This window comes from Carcharhinus amblyrhynchos, chromosome 11 (assembly GCF_965287045.1).
Source record: "Carcharhinus amblyrhynchos chromosome 11, sCarAmb.v2.hapA, whole genome shotgun sequence".
Taxonomy (NCBI): Eukaryota; Metazoa; Chordata; class Chondrichthyes; order Carcharhiniformes; family Carcharhinidae; genus Carcharhinus; species Carcharhinus amblyrhynchos.
Genome location: NC_137334.1, coordinates 96,736,967 through 96,752,115, shown reverse-complemented (window position 1 = coordinate 96,752,115; position 15,149 = coordinate 96,736,967). Strand labels below are relative to the sequence as shown.

General features: G+C 46.7%; 1 protein-coding gene across 1 annotated transcript in view; it reads left to right on the top strand.

The window, feature by feature from the left end:
* myo10l3 (myosin X, like 3) overlaps positions 1-15,149 on the top strand; it is a 217,982-nt gene that overhangs the window by 21,493 nt on the left and 181,340 nt on the right. The window contains exon 2 of the mRNA XM_080199296.1: positions 13,126-13,224. Coding sequence (XP_080055422.1) covers positions 13,126-13,224 — 99 coding nt within the window. The remainder of the gene's footprint in view (positions 1-13,125; positions 13,225-15,149) is intronic.

Below are 15,149 nucleotides of genomic sequence, written 5' to 3'. Positions count from 1 at the left end.
AGGGTCAGGAATGGATGTTGCAGGTTCCGGGGTACAAATGCTTTAGTCGGAGTAGAGAAGAAGGTAGAAGGGGGGGTGGGGTAGCATTGCTAGTCAAGGACTGTATCACAGTGTCGGAGAGAAAGTTTGATGAGGACTTGTCAGTTGAGGTAGTATGGGCGGAGATTAGAAATAGGAGAGGAGAGGTCACCCTGTTGGGAGTCTTTTATAGACCTCCTAAAAGTTCTAGAGAGGTTGAGGAAAGGATTGCGGAGACAATCCTGGTTAGGAGTGAAAGTAATAGGGTAATTGTTATGGGGGACTTTAACTTTACGAATATTGATTGGAGTTGCTATAGTTCTAGCTCGCTAGAGGGGTCAGTGTTTGTACAAAGCGTGCAGGAAGGTTTTTTGTCTCAGTATGTAGACAGGCCAACTAGAGGTGAGGCTATATTGGATTTGGTGCTGGGAAATGAGCCAGACCAGGTGCTAGACTTGGAAGTTGGTGTGCATTTTGGTGATAGTGACCACAATTCGGTTACGTTCACCTTAGTGATGGGAAGAGATAGGCATGAACCTCGGGTCAGCAATTTTAGCTGGGGTAAGGGCGATTATGAGGCTATCAGGAGTGAATTAGGAAGCATGGATTGGATTAGGGGATTACAGGGACTGGGAACGTCTGAAATGTGGAGTTTTTTCAAGGAGCAGCTACTGCGAGTCCTTGATAGGTATGTCCCTGTCAGGCATGGTGGATTTGGTAGATCTAGGGAACCGTGGTGCACTAAAAGAGTTGAGTCGATGGTTAAAAAGAAAAAGGAGGCTTATGTTCGGATGAGATTGGAGGGCTCAGATAGTGCACTAGAAAGCTTTAGATTGGCTAGGAGGGAGTTGAAGAGTGAGTTGAGAAGGGCTAAAAGAGGACATGAGAAGACTTTGGCTGATAGGATTAAGGAGAATCCTAAGGTGTTCTATAAGTATGTCAAGAACAGAAGGTTGGTCAGGGCAAGATTAGGGCCAGTTACAGACAGCAGGGGGAAGTTGTGTGTGGAACCGGAGGAGATTGGAGAAGTATTGAACCAATATTTCTCTTCGGTGTTCACGCAGGGGGATATGAATATAGCTGAGGAGGACATTGGGTTGCAGGGGTGTAAAATAGACAGTATTATGGTTGATAAAGAGGATGTGCTGGAAATTCTTGAGGGGCTGAAAATAGATAAGTCCCCTGGTCCGGATGGGATCTACCCTAGGATTCTCTGGGAGGCTAGAGAGGTGATTGCAGAGCCTCTGGCTCAGATCTTCAGGTCGTCATTGGTCTCTGGTGTAGTCCCGGAGGATTGGAGGATAGCGAATGTTGTCCCATTGTTTAAGAAGGGGAACAGAGACTTTGCCGGGAATTATAGACCGGTGAGTCTTACTTCTGTTGTGGGCAAGGTTTTAGAAAAAATTATTAGGGATAGGATTTATAGTTATTTGGAGTGTAATGAATTGATTAGAAATAGTCAGTATGGTTTTGTAGCGGGTAGGTCGTGCCTTACTAACCTTATTGAGTTTTTTGAGAAGGTGACCAAAGAGGTGGATGGGGGTAAGGCAGTTGACGTGGTATATATGGATTTTAGTAAGGCGTTCGATAAGGTTCACCATGGTAGGCTTCTGCAGAAAATGCAGATGTATGGGATTGTGGGTAATCTAGGAAGTTGGATCAGGAATTGGCTATCAGATAGGAGACAGAGGGTGGTGGTGGATGGTAAATATTCATCATGGAGTGCAGTTACGAGTGGTGTGCCTCAGGGATCTGTTTTGGGGCCACTGTTGTTTGTAATTTTTATTAATGATCTGGATGAGGGTATAGTTGGGTGGATTAGTAAATTTGCTGATGACACCAAAGTTGGAGGTGTGGTAGATTGTGAGGAAGGGTGTCATAGTCTGCAGGGAGACTTAGATAGGTTGCAGTGCTGGGCCGAGAGGTGGCGGATGGAATTTAATGCGGAGAAGTGTGAGGTAATTCACTTTGGTAGGAGCAACAGATGTGTCGAGTATAGGGCTAACGGGAGGACTTTGAATAGTGTGGATGAACAGAGGGATCTAGGTGTGTGTGTACATAGATCCCTGAAAGTTGGGAATCAAGTAGATAAGGTTGTCAAGAAGGCGTACGGTGTCTTGGCGTTTATTGGTAGGGGGATTGAATTTAGGAGTCGCAGTGTAATGTTGCAACTGTACACTACTCTAGTGCGGCCGCACTTGGAGTACTGTGTGCAGTTCTGGTCCCCGCATTACAAGAAGGATGTGGAGGCGTTGGAGAGGGTGCAGAGGAGGTTTACTAGGATGTTGCCTGGTATGGTGGGGAGGTCCTATGAGGAGAGACTGAGGGATCTAGGGTTGTTTTCGTTGGAAAGAAGGCGGCTAAGAGGGGATCTTATTGAAACATATAAGATGATTAGAGGTTTAGATAGGGTGGATAGTGATAGCCTTTTTCCTCGGATGGAGAAAGCTAGCACGAGGGGGCATGGCTTTAAATTAAGGGGGGGTAGCTACAGGACGGATGTCAGGGATAGGTTCTTTACCCAGCGGGTGGTGAGGGATTGGAATGCCCTGCCTGCTGCAGTTGTAAATGCGTCTAGTTTGGGGGCGTTTAAGAGATCTCTGGATAGGTTTATGGACGAAAAGGGATTGGTATAGGCTAGTGGGTCATTGTTTTTGTAACTGGTCGGCGCAACATCGTGGGCCGAAGGGCCTGTTCTGCGCTGTAATGTTCTATGTTCTATGTTCCTGCTCAGAAAGGATAGCAGGACTAGAGGGCACAGCCTCAAGATAAGGGGGGGTGCAGTTGAGAACGGAGTTGAGGAGGAACTTCTTGACTCAAAGGGTGGCGAATCTCTGGAATTCTCTGCCTGTTGAAGTGGTGGAGGCTACCTTACTAAATATATTTAAGTCATGGGTAGATAGGTTTCTGATAGACAGGGGAATTAAGGGTTTGGGGAGAAAGCGGGAAAGTGGAACTGAGCCACTTCAGATCAGCCATGATCTTATTGAATGGCGGGGCAGGCTCGAAGGGCTAGGTGGCCTACTCCTGCTCCTATTTCTTATGTTCTTGTGTTCTTATGACTTCACGTGGTGCAGACTCGATGGTGAGAACTTTGAGGGCAACTCCCTCCCAACTGCACACCACGGTGCTGCTACCTCTACTGGATATGTCCTGCTGGTGAGGTCTTTGGACAGTCAGTGTCGAAGTGTCAGTGGGCTTTGGACAATGTCCCAGGTTTTGTGCTACATACATCTCTGAGCACAGAATTTCTAGATCAAATCCTAATACTCCAAGACTTGAGTACAAAATTCAAGATGACTGTCCCATTGCCATACTGAGGGAGTGCCGCACTGTCAGAGGGTCAGTGCTGAGGGAGTGCCGCACTGTCAGAGGGTCAGTGCTGAGGGAGTGCCGCACTGTCAGAGGGTCAGTGCTGAGGGAGTGCCGCACTGTCAGAGGGTCAGTGCTGAGGGAGTGCTGCACTGTCAGAGGGTCAGTGCTGAGGGAGTGCAGCACTGTCAGAGGGATGTGTGTTATTTCTTGGAACAATTTGAAAGATGAGCAGGGAACATTTCTCCAGTGTTCTGGAACAATATTTCTCAATGAGTAACTTTATAACAGATTATCTGGTCATCGGCACATTTCTCTTTATGAAATCTTGCTGTGTGCAAGTTGCAGCTTTTCCTACATCACCACTCAATTGTAAGGGGAATAGACAGGCGTTTCTGTGGCCATAAACAATACTCCAGAATGGTATGTTGCCTCCTTGGTGCTCGGGTTAAGGATGTCTTGGAGTGGCTGCAGGGCATTCTGGTGGAGGAGGGTGAACGTGAGGGGAAGGATGGTCATAGTACACATTGGCACAAACGACATAGATAGAAAAAGGATGAGGTCCTAAAAGCAGAATACAGGGAGCTAGGAAGAAAGTTAAAAAAACAGACCACAAAGATAGTGATCTCAGGGTTAGTACTGGTACCATGTGCTAGTCAGAGTAGAAATGACAGGATTTATCAGATAAATATGTGACTGAAGAGATGGTGTCAGGGGAGGGGTTCAGATTCCTGGGGCATTGGGACCAGTTCTGGGGGAGGTGGGACCTAAACAAACTGGACGGGTTACACCTGGGCAGGACTGGGACTGATGTCCGAGGGGGAGTGTTTGCTCGAGTGGTTGGGGACGATTTAAACTAATATGGCAGGGGGCTGGGAACCTATGTATTCAGAGAAGGAAGGAACAAGGACAAAAACAAAAGGTAGAAAAGGGAATAAGAAAAATGATAGTCAGAGAACCAATGACAAAATTCAAACAGGGCTATGTAGAAAAATACTGGGATCAAGACAAACAATGTTAAAAAGACTAGCTTAAAGGCTCTGTGCCTTAATGCACGGAGCATTCACAATAAAGTGGATGAACTAATCATACAGCTGGATGTAAATGTGTACGATATAATTGGGATTACAGAGACATGGTTGCAGGGTGACCAGAGATGGGAACTGAATGTGCCGGGGTATTCAGTATTTAGGAAGGACAGGCATAAAGGAAAAGGGGGTGGAGTGGCGCGGCTGGTTAAAGAGGAAATTATCACAATAGTGAGACAGGTTATTAACTCTGACAATGTGAAGTCTGTATGTGTCAGATATAGACCCCTAAACTGCAGTGGTGCTGTTGGGAATGGCATTAAACATGGAATTAGAGATGTATGTGATAAGGGAATATCGGTGATCATGGGTGATTTTAATCTGCACATGAATTGGGCAAATCAAATTAGCCACAATGCCGTAGAGGAGGAATTCCTGCAGTGTATACGGGATGGTTTTCTTGACCAATATGTGGAGGAACCAACTAGAGAGCAGGCCACCTTAGACTGGGTGCTGTGGAATCATTGCCAATCTAGCTGTGCGAGACCCCTTGGGGATCAGAGGCCAGAACATGAGAGAATTTCTCAAGATGGAGAGTGAAGGAGTTGATTTGGAGACTAGGGAGCTGAATCTTAATGAAGGAAACTATTAGGATATGAGGCCTGAGTTGGCCTTGATAGATTGGGGAGAGTTATTTAAAGGGATGACAGTGGATAGGCAATGGAAACATTCAGGGAACACATGGGGGAACATAAGAACATAAGAAATAGGAGCAGGAGTAGGCCATCTAGCCCTTCGAGCCTGCCCCGCCATTCAATAAGATCATGGCTGATCTGTCGTGGCTCAGTTCCACATTCCCGCCCTCTCCCCATAACCCTTAATCCCCTCTCTTATCAAAAACCCATCAACCCGCTTCTTAAAAATATTTAGCGAGGCAGCCTCCACCACTTCAACGGGCAGAGAATTCCAGAGATTCACCACCCTTTGAGTGAAGAAGTTCCTCCTCAACTCCGTTCTAAACCGCCCCCCCTTTATCTTGAGGCTGTGCCCTCTAGTCCTACTATCCTTTCTGAGCGGGAAGAGCCTCTCCACCTCTATCCTATCCATCCCATTCATCATCTTATACGTCTCAATGAGATCTCCCCTCATTCTTCTAAACTCTAACGAGTACAAGCCTAGTTTATTCAGCCTCTCCTCATAGCTCAACCCCCTCAACTCCGGCAGCAACTGTTTATTCCTGTCTGACACAAGAGCAAAAGAGGGCCAATCCATGGCTTACAAAGGAAATTAGAGAGATCCAAGGAAGAAACATATCAATTGGCCAAGAAAAATATTAGGTCTGAGGACTGGGAGCAGTTTAGAATTCAGCAAAGAAGGACCAAGGGATTGATTAAGAAGGGGAAAATACAGTACGAAAGTAAGCTTGCAGGGAACATAAACATTGACCAGAGTTTCTATAGATACGTGAAGAGAAAGAGGTTGGTGAAGACAAACGTAGGTCCCATACAGACAGAAATGGGGGAATGTATAATAGGGGACAAAGAAATGGCCAAACGACTGAATACAAACTTTGGCTCTGTCTTCACAAAAGATACCGGAAATATTAGAGAATGCAAGATTTAGTGAGAAGGAAGAACTGAGGGAGATCAATATTAGTAAAAAAATCGTACTGGGAAAATTGATGGGATTGAAAGTGGACTCAAGTATAGAGTTAAATCCTTAAAATACCTTCGTGTTGTCTGCAAACTTACTAATCAAACCAGTTACATTTTCCTCCAAGTCATTTATATATATTACAAACAGCAAAGGTCCCAGCACTGATCCCTGAGGAACGTCACTTGTCATAGGCCTCCATTCAGAAACACTGTTACCCTCTTGTTTTTGACCGAGCCAGCTCGGTATTTACCTTGCCAACTCACATCTGAACCCATGCAACTTCTGCACCAGTCTGCCATGAGGGACCCTGTCAAAAGCCTTACTGAAGTCCATGTGGACAACATCCACTGCCCTACCCTCATCAATCATCTTCCTCACTTCCTCGAAAAACTCGATCAGATTCATGAGACACGACCTCCCCTTCAGAAACCATGTTGCCTCTCACTAATATGTCCATTTATTTTCAAGTGGGAACCCTCTCCAATAATTCCCTTACCACTGAGCTAAGGCTCATCGGTCTGTAATTACCTGGATTATTCTTGCTCCCTTCTTAAACAAAGGAACAACATTGGCTATTCTCCAATCTTCTGGGACCTCCCCTGTAGCCAGTGAGGATACAAAGATATTTCTCAAGGCCCCTGCAATTTCCTCCCTTGCGTCTCTCAGTATTCTGGAGTATATCCCATCAGGCCCTGGGCACTCGTCTACCTTAATGTTTCTCAAGAACACTAATACCTCCTCCTTTTCGATCTCAACATGACTCAAACTATCTACACATCCTTCCCCAGACTCGTCATCCACCAAGTCCTTCTCTTTGGTGAATACTGATGCAAAATACTCACTTAATGCTTCACCCATTTCTTCTGGCTCCATGCATAGATTCACAGAACATAGAACACTACAGCACAAACAGGCCCTTCGGCCCACAAGTTGCGCCGATCACATCTATACCTACCAAGCCATAGAACTATCTGTAACTTCCAATGCCATTAGATCCCATATACTCATCCAGAAGTCTTTTAAAAGACCCCAGTGAGTTTGCCTCTACCACCACCGACGGTAGCCGATTCCACTCGCTCACCACCCTCTGAGTGAAAAACTTACCCCTAACATCTCCTCTGTACTTGCTTCCCAGCACCTTAAACCTGTGTCCTCTCGTAGCGACCATTTCAGCCCTGGGAAATAGCCTCTGAGAATCCACCCTATCTATTCCTCTCAACATTTTATAAACCTCTATCAGGTCGCCTCTCAACCTTTGTCTCTCCAGGGAGAAGAGACCCAGCTCCCTCAACCTATCTTCATAAGGCCTGCCTCCCAATCCAGGCAACATCCTTGTAAATCTCCTCTGACCCTCTCAATAGCTTCCACATCCTTTCTGTAGTGAGGCGACCAGAACTGTACACAGTACTCCAAGTGAGGCCTGACAAGGGTCTTATAAAGTTGCAGCATTACCTCTCGACTCCTAAACTCAATCCCTCGATTAACGAAGGCCAGTACACCATACGCCTTCTTGACCATATCCTCCACCTGCGAGGCCGATTTAAGAGTCCTATGGACCCGGACCCCAAGATCCTTCTGCTGTTCAACACAGCCATGACTCCTACCCTTGATATTGTCCTCCTTCATCCCATTGTTCCTGCCAAAATGGACCACTACACATTTATCCGCGTTGAAGTCCATCTGCCACTTCTCCGCCAGTCTTGCATCCTATCTATGTCACGCTGCAACTTCTGACATCCCTCCAGACTATCCACAACAGCACCAAACTTTGTATCATCAGCGAACTTACTAACCCATCCCTCCACTTCCTCATCCAGGTCATTTATGAAAATGACAAACAGTAAGGGTCCTAGAACAGATCCCTGGGGCACTCCACTGGTGACTGACCTCCATGTAGAAAAAGACCCATCCACAACCACTCTCTGCCTTCTGCAGGCAAGCCAGTTCTGGATCCACAAGGCCAAAGGCCCTTGGATCCCATGCCCTCTCACCTTCTCAAGAAGTCTTGCATGGGGGACCTTATCAAACGCCTTGCTGAAGATTCCTTCCCTTATCCTTGAGTGGGCCAACTCTCTCCCTCTTTATATATGCGTAAAAAGCCTTGGGATTTTCCTTAATCCTACTAACCAATGCTTTTTCGTGACCCCCCTTAGCCCTACTTACTCCTTGCTTAAGTTTCTTTCTACTTTCCTTGTATTCCACACTCACTTCGTGTGTTCCCAGCCTCCTAGTTTTGACAAATGCTTCCTTTTTCTCTTCGACGAGGCTCACAATGTCTCTCGTCACCCAAGGTTCCCAAAACTTGTCATACTGATCTTTTATCCTTTCAGGAATGTGCCAGTCCTGAATCCCGACCAACTTACACTTGAAAGCCTCTCACACTCCAGATGTTGATTTGCCCTCAAACATCTGCCCCCAATCTACATTCTTCAGTTCCAGTCTAATATTGTTGTAATTAGCCTTCCCCCAGTTTAGCACCTTAACTTGAGGACTACACTTTTCTTTATCCATCAGGACCTTAAAGCTTACTGAATTGTGGTCATTGTTCCCGAACTGCTCCCCTACTGAAACATCGACCACCTGGCCGGGTTCATTCCCCAATACCAGGTCCGGTATGGCCCCTTCTTTCACTATACTACCTATATACTATTTCAAGAGACACTCCTGGATGCATCTTACAAACTCTGCCCCATTCACGCCCCTCACACTAAGTGAGTCCAGAACCACGGGTCACAGTCTGAGGATTCAGTGTAGACCATTTAGGATGGAGGTGAGGAGATATTTTTCATTTAAAAGGTGGTGAGCCTGTGGAATTCATTACCACAGGAAGTAGTTGATGCCAAAACATTGAACGTATTCAAGAGGCAGCTGGATATAGCACTTGGGGCAAATGGGCTCAAAGGTTATGGGGTGAAAGCAGGATTAGGCTATTGAGTTGGATGATCAGCCATGATCGTAATGAATGGCGAAGCAGGCTCGAAAGGCCAAATGGTCTCCTCCTGCTCCTATCTTCTATGTTTCTGTGTAACACTGATGGTGCTGTGGTGGTTAACATATCAGTATGGATAAAGGATTAGAGTCATAGTGTTACTGAGGGGCAAGTTTTAAAAGAGATGTACAAGGCAGATATTTTACACAGAGGATGGTGGGTGCCTGGAACTCATTGCTGGGGAAGGTAATGGAAGCGGATACGGTAGTGAGTTTTAAGGAGTGTCTTGACAAGTGGGAATAGAGGGATATGGTCCCTGGAAGCGTAGGGGGTTTTCATTAAGTCGGGCAGCATGGTCAGTGCAGGCTTGGAGGGCCGAAGGGCCTGTTTTTGTGCAATAATTTTCTTTGTTCTACCTCTGGCAGCTTGTCCCAGACACTTACCACCCTCTATGTGAAAAAATTGCCTTTCTGGACAGTTTTGTATCTCTCCCCTCTCACCTTAAACCTATGCTGTCTAGTTTTAGAGTCGCCTACCTTTGGAAAAATATAATGACTATCGAGCTGCTGTGTGTCCTCATTATTGTATAAGAACATAACATAAGAACATAAGAACATAAGAAATAGGAGCAGGAGTAGGCCATCTGGCCCTTCGAGCCTGCCCCGCCATTCAATAAGATCATGGCTGATCTGTCGTGTCTCAGTTCCACTTTCCCGCCCTCTCCCCATAACCCTTAATCCCCTCTCTTATCAAAAACCCATCAACTCGCGTCTTAAAAATATTTAGCGAGGCAGCCTCCACCACTTCAACGGGCAGAGAATTCCAGAGATTCACCACCCTTGAGTTCCTCCTCAACTCCGTTCTAAACTGCCTCCCCTTTATCTTGAGGCTGTGCCCCCTAGTCCTACTGTCCTTTCTGAGCGGGAAGAGCCTCTCCACTTCTATCCTATCCATCCCATTCATCATCTTATACGTCTCAATGAGATCTCCCCTCATTCTTCTAAACTCTAATGAGTACAAGCCTAGTCTATCCAGCCTCTCCTCATAGCTCAACCCCCTCAACTCCGGTATCAGCCTAGTAAACCTCCTCTGCACTCCCTCCAAGGCCAAAATATCCTTGCGTAAGTACGGCACCCAAAACTGCACACAGTACTCCAGCTGCGGTCTCACCAATGCCCTATACAGCCGCAGCAAGACCTCCCTACTTTTATATTCAATCCCCCTCGCTATGAAGGCCAGCATCCCATTTGCCTTCCTGACCACCTGCTGCACCTGCAAGCTGGGTTTTTGCGACTCATGCACAAGGACCCCGAGGTCCCTCTGCACCGTCGCCCGCTGCAGTTTTTCTCCACGTAAGTAATAATCCTTCCTACCATTATTCCTACCAAAGTGGACCACCTCGCACTTGCCAACATTAAATTCCATTTGCCATTTCCTGGCCCATTCGCCCAGCCTATCTAGATCCTTCTGCAGACTCTCCACACCCTCCGCACAATTTGTCGTTCCACCAATCTTGGTGTCATCAGCAAATTTCGACACCATACACTCGGTTCCCTCCTCCAGATCATCTATATAAATGGTAAATAGCTGAGACCCCAGCACCGACCCCTGAGGCACTCCACTAGTCACCAACCGCCAATCCAAATAGCACCCATTGACCCCCACTCTCTGCCTCCTATTTGACAACCAATCCTCTATCCACGCTAACACCCTACCCCCAACTCCATGCCCCCTGACCTGCAATAACCTCTTGTGAGGTACCTTGTCAAACGCCTTCTGAAAATCAAGAAAGACCACATCCACCGGCTCTCCTCTATCCACCGCCCTAGACACATCCTCATAGAACTCCAATAAATTTGTCAGACACGACTCTAGACCTCTATTAGATCACCCCTCAGCCTCCTATGCTCCAAAGAGTAAAGTCCCAGTCTATCCAGCCTTGCCTTATAACTCAATCCATCAAGTCCCAGTAGCATCCTAGTAAATCTTTTTCTGCACCCTTTCTAGTTTAATAATATCCTTTCTATAATAGGCTGACCAGAATTGCACACAGTTTTTGAAGTGTGGCCTTACCAACGTCTTGTACAACTTCAATAAGACGTCCCAACTCCTGTATTCAATGTTCTGGCCAATGAAACCAAGCATGCCGAATGCCTTCTTCACCACTCTGTCCACCTGTGACTCCACTTTCAAGGAGCTGTGAACATGTACCCAAGATTGGATTGGAGATGTGCCTATATACATTAAAATGGAAAGGTACTTAGCAGAGCAAGGGTTAATGTCAGACTCGAGAATGGCTGTACCCACAGTAGTAGTTACATGGTCAGAGAGCAGTCTGGAAGCAACACTTTGTAAGGAGCTAGCCTGCATGGTGGGAGCAACACTAAACAAGACCATATTTGGAGCAATAAAGAGTTAATGCCTCCAAATAAAGTTGTTTATGTTTAAACGCACAAAAGTCTTATTAAGGAGAAACCACCACAGCAAAATAAAGAAGCCAGATTGTGAGAGTTATTTAGCACAAAGCTGAGAGTAGGGACAACTGGATTGTTTTCAATTTGGAAAGCTGTAACTAGCTGGATTGCCACATGGATCAGTGCTGGAGTATCAACTATTTACTAAAAATAGCAGATGGAAGATAATGTGGGGAAATGACTATGGAATATGGAAGTAGAATAGTTTGGTGGTTTGTCTTTGGCTGACACAGATGCAATGGGCTGAAGGGCCTTTTCCTGTGCTGTGTACCTCTGAAGGTAAAGCTGCTGTGGTCCCAGATAATCATCACTGCTCTTCTCCATGAGGGAGGGGAGCTGACTGCTGATGATTTAACCTGAGGATCACTACACCTCCGGTGAGGGGCAGGGTTGAGAAGGTGGGGCCCTCATGAGTAATCTCAGACAGTAGGGTGATTGAACCAATGCTGTTTGCATCATGAGCTAGCCACCTACCAAATGAGCTAACCGACTCCCCGTGATTCTATGAATGGCAGAACAGGCTTGAAAGGGCAAATGGCTAACTCCTGAATTCTAGTCCTGTGTTCTAATACGCTTAAAAACTCATCACTGATGGTAATCAGCTTTGGGATATCCTGTGCTTGTGAAAGTTGCTATAGAAATATACCTTCTTCCTTTTAATCTTTCAGAAAATTAATCTTCTCCTTGAGTCAAAGGTTACGGGGGGGTCAGACAGACAATTGGAATTTGTGTCACAGCCAGGTCAGCCACAGCTTATTGAATGGGGAAGGAGCTTGAGGAACGAAAGTGTGTTCTTTTGCTCTCATATCTTGTGTTTTATTCCCATTGCCTCTTCATTGTTTCACTCTCAGTCTCTCGCAGGTTACCATTGGTCAAATTGAATGTCAGAATGGGTTCAAGGGACTAAATGGCCTCTCCTGTTCCTATATGGGGTGGCATGGTGGGCACAGCAGTTAGCATTGTTGCCTTGCAGCTCCAGGGACCTGGGTTCGATGCCCGGCTTGGATAACTGTCTGTGTGTAGTTTGTGCATTCTCCCTGTATCTGCGTGGGTTTCCTCCGGGTGCTTTGGTTTCCTCCCACACTCCAAAATGTGCAGATTAGCTGAATTGACCATGCTAAATTCTCCCTCAGTGTATCTGAACAGGTGCCAGAGTGTGATGACAAGGGGATTTTCCCAGTAACTTCGTTACAGTGTTAATGTACGCCTACTTGTGACTAATAAAACATAAATATATTTCCTCTTTGTGCACCTTCTTTTCCCTGTCTCTTTCCCCCTGATCCTTTGTGTTTATCAACCTCTCCTTATGCTCTCTTTCTTCTGTCTCTCCTTCACTCTCTCTCCCTTTCTTTCTCCTTCTCTCAGTCTCCCTCTCTTTTCTCTCCTACCTCTCTCACACTCTGTCTCACTCTTTTCTCTCTCTCTGTCTCTCACACACTCTGGGTGTGCTTGTTCCAAAACCGGAAAATCCCGCTCAAGGTTAACGACCTTTCCATGGTCCGCCCCCTCCTGCTCTGATTCCCGTGGCTGGCGGAATGGAAAAAATCACCCCTCTGTCGCTCTTTCCTTCTTTTGCTCTCTCTCCATCCATGTCTCTCACTGGCTTTCTATCTATCTCTTTCTTACTCTCGTTCTCCCCATCTTTCTATCTCTGTCTCTCGAGTTCTCTCAGTGATCACTCTGATTAATTTGATCTTTCTGTGTCCAGGGTTCCTCTGTTTGGCTCCAAGTGAAAGATCAGCTTCTCCCAGGCCAAGTGAATAGTGCCTCCAATGGGATTTTCCAATTCACCACAGAGTATGGAGAGGTGAGAATTCCAAGCCTGTCTCCTCTGTTATCCTCACTGTCCCAATTACCCCCTCCCCTTTACTCTGACTCTCCCTGTTACTCTCATTCTCCCCTGTGGACCCCACTGTCTGTTACCCCCCCACTCTTCTTTAACCCCCACTCTCCCCTGTCACCCTCCCCATTTTCCTCTGTGGCCCCCACTCCCCTTTACCCCCCATTCTCCCCTTTTGCTCCCCCAGTCTCTCCTGTGGTCTGCCCCTACTCTCTTCTGTGGCCTCCCCATTCTCCCCTGTGGTCACTCACTGTCCCCTATGGTTCTCCCCTGTTGCTCGCCCCCACCCTGCACTTTCTACTCTGCACCCCCCCTCTCCCCTGTGGCCCCCACTCCATTTAACCCCTGCCCCACTCTTCCTTCTTTCCAGGATTGGGGTCACAATATCTAAGTAGGCAGTCGACTTATTATTATGAAACAATTATGAAACAACAGTTTAGATAAAGCGCAGTAACTATTGAAACAGAGAAAATACAGGACCTGTAACTTCCTCACAGGCAGTAGGCTGAGTCTCAGTCCTAGTGTGAGGAAACTTCCCTGACCTTCTGCAGCCTCTGGAGAAGGCAGCTGCCCTCTCGCTGCCCCCTGCCCACTGCCCCTTGCTCACTGCCCCTTAATCTGGAATTAAAAGACTAATGATGGCCATGAAACCATTATCGATCTGTTCTGGGACCCTTGCTCTTTGTGATTTTTATAAATGACCTGGATGAGGAAGTGGAGGGATGGTTTGGTAAGTTTGCCGATGACACGAAGGTTGGTGGTGTTGTGGATAGTCTGGAGGGATGTCAGAAGTTGCAGCGTGACATAGATAGGATGCGAGACTGGGTGGAAGAAGTGGCAGATGGACTTCAACGCGGATAAATGTGCAGTGGTCCATTTTGGCAGGTCCAATGGGATGACGGAATATAATAGTAAGGGTAAGACTCTTAACAGTGTGGAAGATCAGAAGGATCTTGGGGTCTGGGTCCATAGGACTCTCAACTTGGCTTTGCAGGTGGTGGAGGTGGTCAAGAAGGCATATGGTGTACTGGCCTTCATTAATCGAGGGATTGAGTTTAGGAGTCGGGAGGTAATGCTGCAACTTTATAAGACCCTTGTCAGACCTCACTTGGAGTACTGTGCGCAGTTCTGGTCGCCTCACTGCAGGAAGGATGTGGAAGCCATTGAAAGGGTGAAGAGGAGATTTACATGGATGTTGCCTGGATTGGGTGGCATGCCTTATGAAGATAGGTTGAGGGAGCTCGGTCTTTTCTCCTTGGAGAGATGATGGATGACAGGTGACCTGATAGAGGTGTATAAGATGGTGAGAGGTATAGATCGGGTGGATTCTCAGAGGCTTTTTCCCAGGGTTGAAATGGCTGCCACAAGAGGACGCAGGTTTAAGGTGCTGGGGAGTAGGTACAGAGGAGATGTTAGGGGTAAGTTTTTCACTCAGAGGATGGTGGGTGTGTGGAATCGGCTGCCGTCGGTGGTGGTGGAGGCAAACTTGATAGGGCCTTTTAAGAGACTTCTGGACGAGTATATGGGACTTAAAAGGATTGAGGTAGATAGGATAGGTAAGTCTAGTAGGTAGGGATATGATCGGCACAACTTGTGAGCCAAAGGGCCTGTTTGTGCTGTAATTTTTCTATGTTCTATGTTATAAAATCTGCTGTCCTTACCCGGTCTGGCCTACTCCAGAGCCACAGCAATGTGATTGGCTGTTACCTGTTTTCTCAAGGGCCGTTGGGGTGGACAACCAGCAACACCCACATTCTACAAACAAATAAGAAACAATCTTTGGGAGATATGGGGGTGCACAGGATGCCACCTGACAACCTAAGAATGTCAACATAGAGTCATAAAAGTTTACAGCTTGAAACAGGCCCTTTGGCCCAACTTGTCCATACTGC